This window comes from Diadema setosum, chromosome 2 (genome assembly GCF_964275005.1).
Source record: "Diadema setosum chromosome 2, eeDiaSeto1, whole genome shotgun sequence".
In the NCBI taxonomy this organism is placed as follows: domain Eukaryota; kingdom Metazoa; phylum Echinodermata; class Echinoidea; order Diadematoida; family Diadematidae; genus Diadema; species Diadema setosum.
Genome location: NC_092686.1, coordinates 41,315,803 through 41,330,214, shown reverse-complemented (window position 1 = coordinate 41,330,214; position 14,412 = coordinate 41,315,803). Strand labels below are relative to the sequence as shown.

Sequence of the window (14,412 nt, the reverse complement as noted above, 5' to 3'; positions counted from 1 at the left end):
TATATATATATATATATATATATATATATATATATATACATATATAAATATATACATTTGTACATGTGTGTATATGTTTATATATATATATATATTTATATATCAATCTTATTTAAATGATGTAGTATTGGTTGAGGTGAGGATTCAGCTTTTAACTTTCTGCGAGATACTTAGAAACCCCAATGTGAAGTAGAAGTTTATTCGATGAAAATCAGTCTTAAAATGGCTGAGATATCAACAACAACAAAAAGTAAAACAGAGCGATCCTGATGAAAGGTGGGTTCCATGCATCTTTTATTAGGATCGCCTTGTTTTGGATAGCACATCCATTTCAAAACAAATTTTCACCAAGTAAACTTTGAATTCCTACGATGTTTCTCATTGTCTAAAAAAATTAGCATAAAATCGTTGAAAACCTAGAATCCCACCACAACTGAAACTGTACCATACATTTCACTTTACCTGCGTAAAAGTCGAGTTCTTAATCATTTACCCTAACTCAAATCCTAATCAATCGCCCTATAACCCTATTACCTTCTTTTTTTCCGTAAAACTATAATATCAACTTTTGTAAATGGGAAGAATATGTATTCCCCAGATAGAATTATGTTAGATGTGAGAGAAATTAGAATTATATAAAGTGACTGATATGGGCTTTGGCACAACAGAATTCAATTCCAAAGAGAAAAAAAAAAGAAGAAGAAGAAGTGCAAAGTCTGGACAGACAGGGTTGACATGGTCCTTCCAAATTTTAAGTAATTATCAACATAACACCAAGAAAATGAACAGAATCACAGAACAGTAAAAACAAAATCTGAACCATTCTTTTCCATACAAATTGCCAGTATCGCGTCGCTAACCTTTACTTTTATAGCGAACACGTTGTGTCTTCTTGAAATTTAAAGATATGTTTGTAATAGATATGAATAAAATAGACTTCGTTTCAGATTAGAGACAAATGCGTTGATTTATGACACATGCAAAACATTATGACATCCCTCCGTCACACACGCACACACCTATACGCATTCATACAAAATTACAAGGCCACGCACACACACACACGCACGTACTGACATGACTGGTATACAGCAAGTAGGTATGTACAGTATAAAACATCAAAAAAGCCAATAACCATTTTCCCGTTTGACATTTGTGGGCGACATCTGCGAATTATATGTAGGCTACATTCCTTGCATGGTTTCTATACATGATGCAGGTACTGCCCAGTTTCTACTTTGTGGGCGATTTTCTACATTAAGTGGTTGATGTTCTACTTTAGTGGGCGTTTCTACATTTCTGGGTTTTTGCAAGGTACCGTGTGACCTCCCTGATTAGACCAGGGCGGTGCCAGCCTCGGAATACCTTGTCAGACCATTATGCAGCTAGCTCTGGTCAGACCACTGAGGTGAAAGGTCTCTTCCACCTCCCTGATCAGATAATCATACCTCTGCCGTGAATAGCTTCCATTCGCTCTCATAGCCAGGATATAAGGATCAGATCTCGCATTGCTGCACAATGACAAAGAAACTGTACCTCAGCTAACACTTTCTCAAGAGTGAAATGCCAGAATCTGCTTTAGACCAAAGAGCCAGAGTCGTTAGGCCCCCACCGCAGAAAGCAACAGAAGGCCTATAGTCCTGCATCCGAGCGTAAACTACTAACAATGGTAAAATAAGTAGTAGACACTGGGATGTTTTTCCGAGAATAAAAGGAAGAAAGAAAATAGAAAAAGAATGAAAGGATACAACATGAAAGAAAAGCAGGAAGGACGGAAAAAGCATAGTCCAGTATCAAAAAAAAGAAAGAAAGTGGAAATTGACGCCGCCGCTTTGCAATTGGTGGAGCCGCAGCACGAGTATTCTACAATAACAACGTATAATGTAGGCCTAATGTGCAAGAAAGCTCCACCCACCCTGGACCGTTGAAGTCAATAGGCCTACGGTGGGGCTCAATTCATGAGAATAAGATCTTGCGACATAGGTTGAGGAAGATTAGCCCGGTAATATTTAGTGAACAGTAGTGCCTAAATTATCACAACTACATGACCGTTTCAAATTGTAACTTCAACTCCTCGCTTGGGAAAGGTAATGTCGTCTGGAATGGCTGCCACTTCTGAACAAGATGCCAGAGAGCCACGTCGCCTTATACTGTGGTGCAATCCTCGAAGTGGATCGACGGCCCTAGCTAAATGTCTCACGTATCTCGGCGAGGACACGGAGATCTGGTTCGAACCATTCACTTTCAGCCAGTTAACAGAAATGCACGCCAAGAAAATAAATATGGACCTACCAAAAGAATTCACTGGAAACGAAGCGATCTTTCACGGCATGGCTAAAACCATTCAGGCTAATTTTCCGTATCCGTCCAAAGTCAACCCAGAATTATTGGCGTAAGTACATCTTTCATCTCAATTATGATGATGCTGTTGCTGATGATAATGATGATGAAACAGCATTTATATAGCGTCATTTCTCTGTAGAAACATTCTAACAGTTCAAGGGCGCCCGGCTCCCGCAATGTGTCACACATTATTCACACAGTTGCTGGAGAGAAAAAAAAAATAGGTCTTTACTTCAGATTACTCTGTTTTCAATTCAGTTGAGATTTATTTCCATCCAACACTAAAGTTATACAAATAAAAAGCATACATTAATAACTCATATGTTGTTAATTATTTGTAAGCAATACAAATCATAATATATATATATATATGAACGAATGAATATAAACGATGCATACTTTGCAGTGGTAACAACAAAATGTAGATAGATAAATCGATGGAAAAGAGTGAATTACTAAAAATGGAGCTTTTAAAGCGTAGATCACTCGGAAAACAAATTGCCAAAACCATGTTATATATCAAAATTTATCTTTTTACATTTAAAGTTTTTACGACATTATAATATATGTATGTATATATATATATATATATATATATATATACATATATACATATATATACTCATCCCTCTGACACCACACCACACAAAACAAGGAAATCCCAACGCCTTAAAAGCCCTTGAAAAAGGCTTGTTACACAGTCGAAAGCTTGGGAAATAAAGGCCATAGTGAACATCACTGCAACGTCTATACTGCAAGTCATTCTCCGTCGCACATACATATATACATACATATAGAGATTTTCGCAGGGAATAGAAAAACATATCATACAATGCTTATCTTTAAGAATTTTAAAGTAAATGTAGAAAAAATATAGAAAATGATTAGATGTCGCGGCACACAGACACTATTGTTTGAGCCATGTGTACGACAAAAAAAAGAAGAAGTAATAAACAAACACCCACACAGTTGAGTCATTTCACACAGAATTAGAGAGGTATAGCTTAAGGTACAACCAAAAGTGAGATACATTGTTCAAGTATTTTGATGTGCATTTGCAAATATATATATATATATATATTATATATAATATATATATATATATATATATATATATATATATATATATATATATATACATACATATAAACATGTTGCGAATTCACGTATTGGCTCCAATATAGCGAAGAATCAAGAAATAAACTAGTAATGCATTATTTCGCCAATAAGAATGAGTTTATTGAACAACTCAAAACAACTCAACTCCCCGTCGAGACTCCTGAAGAAGGTGGAGGCCACCAAAAATTTGAGTTGTTCAATAAACTCATTCTTATTGGCGAAATAATGCATTACTAGTTTATTTCTTGATTCTTCGCTATACATATATATATATATATATATATATATATATATATATATATATTTTTTTTTTTTTTGCGACTGGTGCTTATAATGATAACGGATAACTTACTTTTTTTTTTGGGGGGGGGGGATTGGCTTGACCAACTTGTATTCTCTCTTCTTCTAATTCACACCTCTGCTATAAGATTCTTCTTCATTTTCGCCAAAAGCTGTTAATTTCTGTATGAATTTTCCACGTCATTATTGAAGATTGACAATAACAGCTTAATGACAATTTTGACAACCACATAAAACTAAGTTAGGTATGGACGAAGAGATCTAACATTCGTATACGGCAGGTGGGTTTGTCTAGGATCAATGTTACGAAATATAGTCTCTCTGTTTGTAAGATGTACATTCCTTCCTCTTCGGTCAACATTTTGTGTATGCATTTTTTTTTTGCTGCCATTTTAGAAGCCCACCGGAATACTTGTTATATCCTCGTTCAACTGTGGTGCGTGTTCCGTGTTTTTCTCCCTCGCCGTTATTGACCTTAAAGTCTCTTGAGATTTTCGAAAAATGTGGCTGTTAGAGGCATCTTTTTTTGTAAAAGTTGGGAACTGGACTTTTTTTGAATGATTTGAGTACACTGAATCCAAAACCCGATTTGCAAGCGGAATTTTTAGTACAAGACCATCTAATTTGCATAAACAAAGTGGTTGCCAAATCAAGTTTCCCGAAATACAAATGCTTTAGTATCTTCATTATGTTTTGTACATAATTGTAAAGGGAATTCCACAAAAATTCACTTTTCCAGCATAATGACAGCGCACTTGACTAACCGCTTTCAGAAAGCAGGGGAAATAATTGCTACCCGTAACATATGTCATTATCAAGTTGATGGAATGTGTACTTTTCATGAAAAATGATTTTTAATTGAATTCCTTTATATTTTCTTTATATTATTGTCCACTCATACGTCATAACCTCTAGAAGTCTCCTCATCCAGCGGCTTCAACACCCAAACTTTAAAAATTCATAACTTTTGCATCGATTGTCCGATATTCCTCAAACGTTCACTGATACGTCTACTATGTTGCTGCATTCCCTCAATCCACATTGCTCTTTGGGTTTGGGTCCCCTTTAAATAAAAGACAACGTAATGATTTTCAATAACTTACTTACTAGAAGCAAACAATAAACTTGTATGTGAGCGTATATGGGAGATGAACAAAATGATACGGAGGGCTTTCTTTTGCGGGTATAATATACTCTATAGGGAACGTCTAATGAGTATTGCCCACAAGTTAAGGTTCCATGACTAAAGGGGATGGCTAATAACTGATCAGTGGGAATGCTGGGGGATGATTGTTCCAATCCTTGTGGGGTTAATTTAAGAGTTCATTATATAGTGTATATCTATTGTTGTATGAAAATTATTTGCTTCAGAATGGTCTCGTATTCAAGTAATGTGCAATTTAATCGCCCCGTCACTGTTCAGGTATGCTAACCTGGAAACATTAAACTGCACATTATTTGAATATGAGACCATTCTGAAGCAAATAATTTTCACACAACCATAGATATATAATGTACTCTTAAGTGAATCCCACAAGGATTGCAACAATCATCCCCCAGCATTCCCACTGATTCCCACTGATCAGTTACTAGCCATCCCCCTTGAAGGTAAAGTAATATTAAAGAGGAGAATAACATAAGTAATGACTTCTGAGGGATATGAATTTCAATCTGTTCATAACACCTGGGGTTTTCTATTGCCCGAAATTATTTTACAAATACAATCAATATGTATTTTCAAAGAGAGTTTATTATCTGCAGTTACAACGAAATTTGAAATCGTGATACATTTTCTAAATCAAAACTGTCCAGAACTATCTCTGAACTGAATAAAACAGCAGTATTACTGAAAAGCATATGCCGATATTTCGTTTTTGAACGTTCAGTGATACCTTATTGGCTTTGACCCAATTAGTTTATTCAATTCTACATTAACTTTTAGAACAAGAACATCGATACCGTTATGGACAAGAAATACATTGGTATCATCAGCAAAATGTATGAAGGAAAATACTTCATTCAGATACGGAAAAAAGTCATTCATACTATGAATAACAATGGCCCTAAAAGACTTAACATCTCTTATAGATGAATTATTATATTTAATGGAAACAAATTGTTTGCAGTTAACTAAATAACTATTGAACCACTCCAAGGCCTTGAAGAAGTCCGAGAAAATACTTGTCAAATGAGAGTGTTGTCAATTACATGAACTACTTTGTCAACAAAACTATAATAAGAATGGCATGGATATGCTATATTTTTCTCGAAAACCAAACTGGACATTTGTAAATGTTTTGCGCAGATTGAGAAATTGAATAATTCTATTGAAAATCATTTCCTTTTTCTAAAACTTTGGACAACATGATAAAGAAATTTGGCGATAATTACTGATATCCAGTTTGTCGCCCTTCTTTAATATTGGAATTAAATTAGCAAATTTCATTTTAGCAGGAAACTCACCATTAGAAATTGACAAATGAAAAATATGAGCCAGAAGATCTGCAACTGAAGATATAATACCTCTAAGAATACAATTGTCTCTGTCATCATAACCAGAAGTTTGCTTGATTTTTAAAGAGGATACAATATCAATAATCTCATACATACAGTGTATTTGTTGGAGTTCAAAATGGAGTTGGAGTTACGCTGACCTAAGAAGTAAGTAAAGTATTGAGTTGTAATCGGGATACATTCTGGGCAAGCATTTCACCTATTTGTGAGAAATAATGAATAAAAATATTTCCAATATCAATAGGATCATTGATTATTTCATCATCAAGCTTTATTTCATCAAACTCAGCCTTTTTTTTCCTGAATATCAACTGTTTACTTTAAAACTTTCGAAGTCTTTTTAATATAAGACTTAAATCTCGACAAGTGCTGAGAATAATACTCTTTATTTTCTAGACGTAAAATCATAGTAAATGTATTTTATACGGTATATATCTATTCTTTGATCGTTCAGTGTATTTTTTTTCCGATTGTATTCAAATCGTTTTTCCTTATTTTCTATTCAAATCGATTTTTTATTTTACTAATTGAGCAAGGAATTGATTTCTGAAATTCACGGTATCGTAGGTGTCTTTTTTAGCATTTTTTATGATCCAATTAATCTATCTACTTATTTTTTGCTTACGAATAATATCATCCAAACGAAGATCAGATTTTCCTTTAAATTGTCAAAACACAATTTAACATCACTTTCATAATTATACTCGTGACCAATCAGCATTATCAAGCGCGACATAAAGGCTGGCTAACTTTTCATGCGAGACTCTACGTTCAAACAAGGAAATGAAGATTTTCATCATTGTCTTAAGTTTTCCAAGTAGAATGAGTTATTATTGGAAAACGATCAGTCATACCGAAAAGAATTATAAAAGAAACAGGAAGAGGTAAAATATTACAAAACAAGTTTTCAATGAGAGTAGCAGAGAGATCTGTGACACGAGTAGGTTTGGAAATGATTGGCAGAAAGGATGAAAACAAAAGTTTTTCAAGAAACTCACTTGAGATGATCTCTTCCAGATTTCAATAAATCAATATTATAGTCGCCGAGTAGAAACACATTCCTACTTCCATGGACACAAATTTCTATGAAAAGGGATTCAACGGTGAATCCATTCTACAAATGTCATTGTGAACAACACATTTGGAAGTTAACATAGCCCCAATGTTCATTTTTAAAGACCGCCCTTAACATCGCTGTATAATACATAATGAAAATAGTAAAGCATTTGTATTTCGGGAAACTAGGGAGAAACAAGAAAAATATGTAAATGCAATATCAAGCTGGACGGAGCGCATAATCAATATGGGAACTTAGAATTGGTCAGGTAACTGATGTGACTGTTGACAGCCCCACATTAACATAAAACGCTTGCGAAGTTTCTCAAGCAACTAAAGTGGTTTCTATAATGAAAAATACAATATAATTCAGCAATGATTATACTTTGAAATATCCTGGTATACTCAATCTCTATACTTTTTCAATGCAGATACGGAGGAATCAAAAAGAACTTAGAGGCTTCTTCAAGTCGTGCCGTAGTTGTCAAGGCTATGGCAGTAGCCATCCATGACTTCTACGATTACATTCCGTCGGGATTTCGCCACGCCATCTTTATTCGTGACCCAAGACGGGTGGTGCCTTCCGTTCGTAAGATGATGATAGATTTCAAAAAGCTGGATCCCAACGACAACAGTATAGACCTCGAAGAGGTACACCCAAGCTATCCAACCTTGCACTGGTACGGCGAGATCTACGCACTTTGGAAGCACATCCGGGAGAAATTTGAGCCAAACCCTTTGATCATTGACACGGAGGATTTCCTTGCTGATCCGGCTACGTATCTGAGGAAAATCTGCGAGTTGATCGATGTCGAGTACCGCGACGATCTGCTCGAGTGGGATCCTTCGATGGAGGCCATCAAGAAGTGGAAACACTGCTGCAATGAATTGTTAACTAGTGGAGGAGTATCCGGTGCTCTGCTATTTCAAAGAGCTTTTTGCAGCTCCAAGTTTGTCCCAACCTCCAGCCCTACACCTTCACTAGAGAATCTCACACCTGACTGTGCGCGCATCATTGGCAAATGTCAGGATCTCTACAATGAAATGTATCAGCATCGATTCAAACCTTAGTTGTTGCTGACGTTGGAATAAAAGCGTCTAAACTTAGGCCTAATTCTTTTCTAGAGTGACTGGAATCAATCACAAGAAAGAAAAACAATGATGGCTACATAGCGAAAGTGAACAAATGAAATTTGGTATGTCCTATCGAATATTTGGCAATCAAATAATTTGGCCTTTGATAGTACAGAATTCTATATAAGGCACTTTCAAGGAAGAGTTGACCATCCATACTATCGTCCCTATGTTACACTATCCATTCTAAACTCTCCAAAATGTGTTCTTACATTAATTACCATCTGGAGTTAAACTCTACTGGATAAAAATTTTTTCACGATAAACAAATTTTAGGAGAAAAGGACCATATTCTTCAGAGTGGCGATAGCCACAACACTTGTACCGAATCACGAGTCACCAGAAGACCTGATGATGACATGCGCTTTGTTTGTAAAATTGCTGTATTTTCTTGTTCGAACTTCGCCCCCTTCATAAAACTGGCATCATGTTACGTAACGCCTACTTGGTTGGCAACGTCTATTACAATAGTGACAGGATTGTATGGAGCTAACCTTGCGCTAACCATGGGTGTACAATGTACAAATATTATGTAGACGCATGGAGCTAGTAGCTCCATGGTATGCATGAATGTAGCTCCATGCAGGGAGGGACCTTCCTGTTCCATGGTATACGTAAGCTGGTGCAGTAAATATCACAAGCAATTAGACAGAAAATCGAATCGTCCTGGCTATTTTCGCCGCAGACGTATACCTCTGACATTTTCATGTGTGAAATATTCCTTCTAGACCTATACCGTATCTCTTGTGTTCTCAACTCTGTCATTTTATTAATCTATTTTATTTTTCTTCATAAACATGCTTTACGTATCTGACATTATCACCATTGTGTGAATTACCTGGATTTACTCCCACACTGTATATCAAAAAGTGGTGCCTGTGACTTTTTTCACCTTATATTATGATAATTAACTTTCTATACCTCTAACATATACCAATGTCGGCACTGCTGTTTATTCTTCAGAATCTTTCCAGATATAGCTTACATTTGCGGAATTGTTGAAATGGATGCAACATCACAGACAATTCTATACAGAATATTCTTAGTAAAAGGTGACCATGATCGGGCTAGACTGGCGTAATTTCATTGGGAGATGATGTGCCGGTACGTGATATGGTGTACTTGAACAAGGCGGAACTTTTGGTTGTGATTCTGAACTAATGTCTAGAAATGAATGGGATGCGGTATACGAAGGGTGAAATTTTGATGCATCGTGCTTAAACTGGTCCCTTACATAATGGTAATTGGTGTAGATATTAGATAGATCGACGCCACTAGGGCTATCGAATGTACGCAAATGCAGAAAAGATTGGTTGGTTTTTGTTTTTGTTGTTTTTGTTGTTGTTTTTAATTTGCCATACTGCGCATGGGTCATCTCACAATCATGTCACTGCCAATAAAGATAGTTTGATCTGCCAACGCCAAATCAATCTCATGTTGTACTGATATCATTGTATGTACTATATCGTTATCCTACAAGTGCATCATCTATTTATTGAGACCGATAAGAAACTGAGAAAGGTGAGAAAATGAAAGGAGTTTGAGAAACATGCGACAGATTAAAAGAAAAATGTGACTTTTTTTTAATGACGATAGGCCTTACCATCTATGTTCCTTGTCCAATATAAGCTGAGAGCACATCCACTAATTATTAAAGGACAAATCTGCCTTCATAAACATGTGGATTGAGTAAATACAGCAATATCAGAAGAACACATCAGAGAAAGTTTGGGGAAAATCCGACAATCCGTTCAAAAGTTACGAATGTTTAAAGTATCTGCGCAGTCACTGCTGGATGAGAAAGCTACTACAGTGTATGATGTCACATGCTCACATGCGTAGCCCTATAAAAGGAAAACATAAAGAGAATTAATTTTACCCAATTTTTTTTTTGAAAAAAAGTGCTTATTTCCTTCATTTTTCACTGACGTATATTGTAAAGGTAATATTGTTCCCGCTGCCCTTTGAAAGAGGCAAGTCAAGTGTTCTTTTATTGTGCGAAAAGTGAAAATATGTTCAAATTGCGTTATATTTTCTTTATACCGTTCTACACAATCATGTGACATCACAAGCTGTAGTAGTCTCCTCATCCAGCAGTGACTAGGCAGAAACTTCAAAAATTCATACTTTTGAACGGATCGTCCAATTTTCCTCAAACTCTCGCTGATGTGTTCAACTCATATTGCTGTATTAACTAAATCCACATGTATATATGAAGGTAGACTTGTCCTTTAATGCACGTTGACGATGCGAATGTAATCCTTTCTTTTCTTTTCTTTTTGCAAGTGTGGGGAAACTTTGCACTGCACAACAAATATGTGTGTAGATCCTATGCCCGTGCATGGCCCATTATTTGAGGATGGCAAAGTGATTGATGGTTGTTTCTTACTGTGTTTGAAATGCGTGAATATGCTAAACTTAGAGGTCAGAGGTCAGAGGAGGCAACCCTGATAACTAATTACATAATAGACAAATCCAATGAGGACATCGCAAACAAGGAGCAATCCGTAACGCACACATTGCACGCACATAATATCCTATAAAGCAATTTATTGAGGTAACGGGTGCTGTAGACTGCTTCCCTCACGTTGTGCCAGTTTCAGCTAGATTCTATTCCGATTCCTGGACAAAATGGCCCCTCCGATAACACCAGTGGCGTCAGAAAACAAGTCGCGCCGACTGATACTGTGGTGCAACCCTCGTAGCGGGTCGACAGCTCTTGCAAAATGTCTTAGTTTCCTTGACGACGACACCGAAGTGTGGTTTGAACCGTTCACTTTCAGTCGGATGCTGAGAATCAACGCGAAGAAGGAGTCTAACAATGACATCCCAAAGGACTTCAAAGGTCACGAGAATATCTACCACGGACTCGCACAAAACATGAGAGCTCGCATTCCCTTCCCAGTGAAAATCTACCCTGAGCTATTGGCGTAAGTAATATCTAGATGATACACATTGACTTCAGAGAATAAAAAAACGCCAAAAATAACAGGGTCTTTAGTCACTTCAAGATTTCAGTTTCGTCTCACCTCCCTTGGTGAATCCAAATAGGATAGTAAAAGCAGGGAGGGTAAGGCGTTACTTCCCTGGTAAAAGGACTTATTACTAAACTTAAAGATTCGTTGTTCCTATATAGGATATATTCTCATACGCTTTTTTTCGGGGATTGGTTTGGTTTGTGTTTGTGTGTGTGTGTTTTTGATAAATTTATTCACTTGATAGAAACTTTTCGTCAATTATGCTGTATATTTTTTTAAGTGAACTCAGTTGTTTTGTACTCCCATTCTTCTTTAGCTCTTCACAACTTGTTGTGTTCGCTTTCATAAAGTTGTGTCATCGGTACTTTGTGTCCTATCTCCATTGAAAAGTTTATACACATTGATATAAATTTGTTCCTAGAACCCGCAGTTACAAGCTTTGCGTTTGCGGTTGATTATGTTTCATATCTTATTAAGAACAGTCTTTTATGTAGATATCGCACAGTGACACCATTCTAGTCATGACACAATATATTACATTTTGTATTTTGCTTGTTTGTATCTTTTTGATTTATTATTACATCAATGTCAAGCGAAAAATGAAAATAAATGTGTTGGAACTGTCTACTGAGTCTCGAGTGTAAAAGGTGCAATTTCAGTAATTCAATTTAATCAACAACAAAAAACAAAATTTTTCTTTCAAAAGTTAAAAATAATCTCTTCAACGATCGAAATGTATCCCGCAAAAGAAAATATCCAAGATATTTTCTGTCATTATACATACCAATTCCCCAATTTAGACCTTTGAGAGGTATAGGGGGATGTTGGGATTCGTAGCATCCCTGTGAAAAATTAGGAAGCACACCAACGTTTGTATGCAGAGTGATGTTCGATACTCCGAAGGTTCGTTAGTCCGAAAATGAAATGTTTTTTTTTTATGTTTTTTTTTTTTTTTTTTTAAATCGAAGGTTCGTTACTCCGGAAATGAACAGGGTTCGTTAATCGGAACATTTGTGGCCTTATTCCGGAGGTTGATTACTCCAAACGTACTTTAATTCGAAAATGAAATGAGGTTCGCTATTCCAAAGGTTGGTTTATCTGAAAATAAAATGAAGGTTTGCTAATCAAAAAAAAAAAAAAAAACAATTAAAAAGAACGCATACAGAGTGCACCTCCATGGAGATCACTCCATGGAGGTGAAAGACGAAAGTACGATTTAGTCATTTACATTTTCCTTAGATTTCTTTTTATTACATTACTTTTTAATTGAAACATTTTCATATATGCCATTGCACCGAGCGCAGTAAAGATGAATTTCAGTATATTTCAGAAGTTCCCTCAAGTGGGAGGGGGATATACACCTTATCCCCGTTCTTGACAAACCCAATACATGTCATCGAGGGACGGTGGAACACAGTATTTTGTTCTTCAGAATTCAAACAATGGCTTGATCCAGCTGTCTTTGATAATATCAATCCTAAAATGAAGAAAGGGGCGATATTCGGAAAACCTTCATGCACATCTGGTATTATGTGTCACGAAAGCCTTGTGAAAATGAGAAACAGTACGCAAAGTTTGCGATGGAGACTGTTTTCAGCAATGCCGCATTTTCACCACACAGTGTGGTGAAACCATGCTATATGCATGTACTCTATTTTGTCATATCGACTGTCCACTACCACCTGGCTGGTCATAAAGAAAATCCCATAATATGGGTACATGTGCTTCTCCCTCCTCCCTGAGATAGGCACAATTCCCTAAACTTTCCATAAACTTCCACAGAGTCGATATTTCTATATTGCTTATAAAGTTCTAGGGCAATTACCCCTCCCCTCCCTCCCCCCCCCCCCCCGGACAATTACCCAGACCCTTCCCCTGAACATAACCTTAATCCTAGTCCTGAACCTAATCCTAACCCTAACCAAAACTCTAAGAACCTTAAACCTAACCTTAATCCTAATCTTTGCTCCAACCTATTCGATCTTTCTTCTTTTCTTTTTTCTCGCGCTCTTTTTATCTCATTCCAGCTTTGGAGGAATCAAGCCGGACTTAGAGTCTTCGACAAGTCGCACGGTAGTGGTCAAGGAAATGGCAGTCGCTATCCACGATTCCTATGATTACATTCCGTCGGGATTTCGCCATGTAATCCTCATTCGTGATCCACGGCGAGTGATACCGTCCTTTCGCAAGATGTTGCTGGATTTTAAAGGAATGGATGCTGGTGATACCAGCTCGAATATGGAAGAAGTGCACGACACGTATCCTACCCTGCACTGGTATGGCGAGATGTATGCACTCTGGCAGTACATCCGGGAACACCTCGACCTAAACCCGCTGATCATCGACACGGAAGATTTCCTCACCGATCCTGCGATGTACCTGAGAAAGATCTGTGAGCTGATCGACGTCGAGTACCGCGACGACCTGCTTGAGTGGGATCCTTCGATGGACGTTGTCAAGAAGTGGAAACAGGGTTGTATGGATCTTTACACGAATGGCATCGTTCCCGGTTCCCTTGCGTTCAAGAGGGCTTTCTGCAGCTCCAAGTTTGTCCCCACGTCCAGCCCGATTCCGTCACTTGAAGATCTCACGCCCGATTGCGTTCGCATAATTGGTAAATGTCAGGCAATGTATGATGAAATGTATGAACATCGTCTAAAACCAAAAATCTCGGAATAAATCCTAATCCCCTTCGTACACACGCATATAATGTATTTACTTTTGTGCCTTTACTTTTGTGTAGCTTCTTTATTTTATTTCTATTTTGCATGAAGACCAGTTTCATGTTGCATGTCATTGTCCCTCTATTGTAAGATTAATAGGTTAATGTGATTGAGCATATTAGCAGTGTACTTCAAAATATGCAACTCAATATAGTAAAAGACGATATTAGTGTGTTTGTACTCGGAAAGGAGGTTCAAATACAATATCACTTTTCTGTCTATCTATCTGTCTCTCTTTCCCCTCT

At 36.9% G+C, this 14,412-nt stretch overlaps 2 protein-coding genes across 2 annotated transcripts; both read left to right on the top strand.

Annotated features, from left to right (window-relative positions):
* Positions 1–2,090: 2,090 nt before the first annotated feature.
* On the top strand, positions 2,091–8,403 carry LOC140245985 (uncharacterized). The gene is made up of 2 exons (XM_072325434.1): positions 2,091–2,392; positions 7,764–8,403. The coding sequence occupies exons 1-2, from the start codon at positions 2,091–2,093 to the stop codon at positions 8,401–8,403; spliced, it is 942 nt and encodes a 313-aa protein (XP_072181535.1).
* A 2,694-nt stretch (positions 8,404–11,097) lies between these two features.
* On the top strand, positions 11,098–14,123 carry LOC140245094 (uncharacterized). Its single transcript, XM_072324695.1, has 2 exons — positions 11,098–11,396; positions 13,472–14,123. Exons 1-2 carry the CDS (start codon positions 11,098–11,100, stop codon positions 14,121–14,123), a joined length of 951 nt encoding a protein of 316 aa, XP_072180796.1.
* The last annotated feature ends 289 nt before the right edge of the window (positions 14,124–14,412 follow it).

Coding starts and splice junctions, on each gene's coding strand:
- LOC140245985 (XM_072325434.1), top strand. CDS start 2,091: ATGTCGTCTGGAATGGCTGCCACTTCTGAACAAGATGCCAGAGAGCCA. Junction 2,393..7,763: donor GTCAACCCAGAATTATTGGC/GTAAGTACATCT, acceptor TTTTCAATGCAG/ATACGGAGGAATCAAAAAGA.
- LOC140245094 (XM_072324695.1), top strand. CDS start 11,098: ATGGCCCCTCCGATAACACCAGTGGCGTCAGAAAACAAGTCGCGCCGA. Junction 11,397..13,471: donor ATCTACCCTGAGCTATTGGC/GTAAGTAATATC, acceptor ATCTCATTCCAG/CTTTGGAGGAATCAAGCCGG.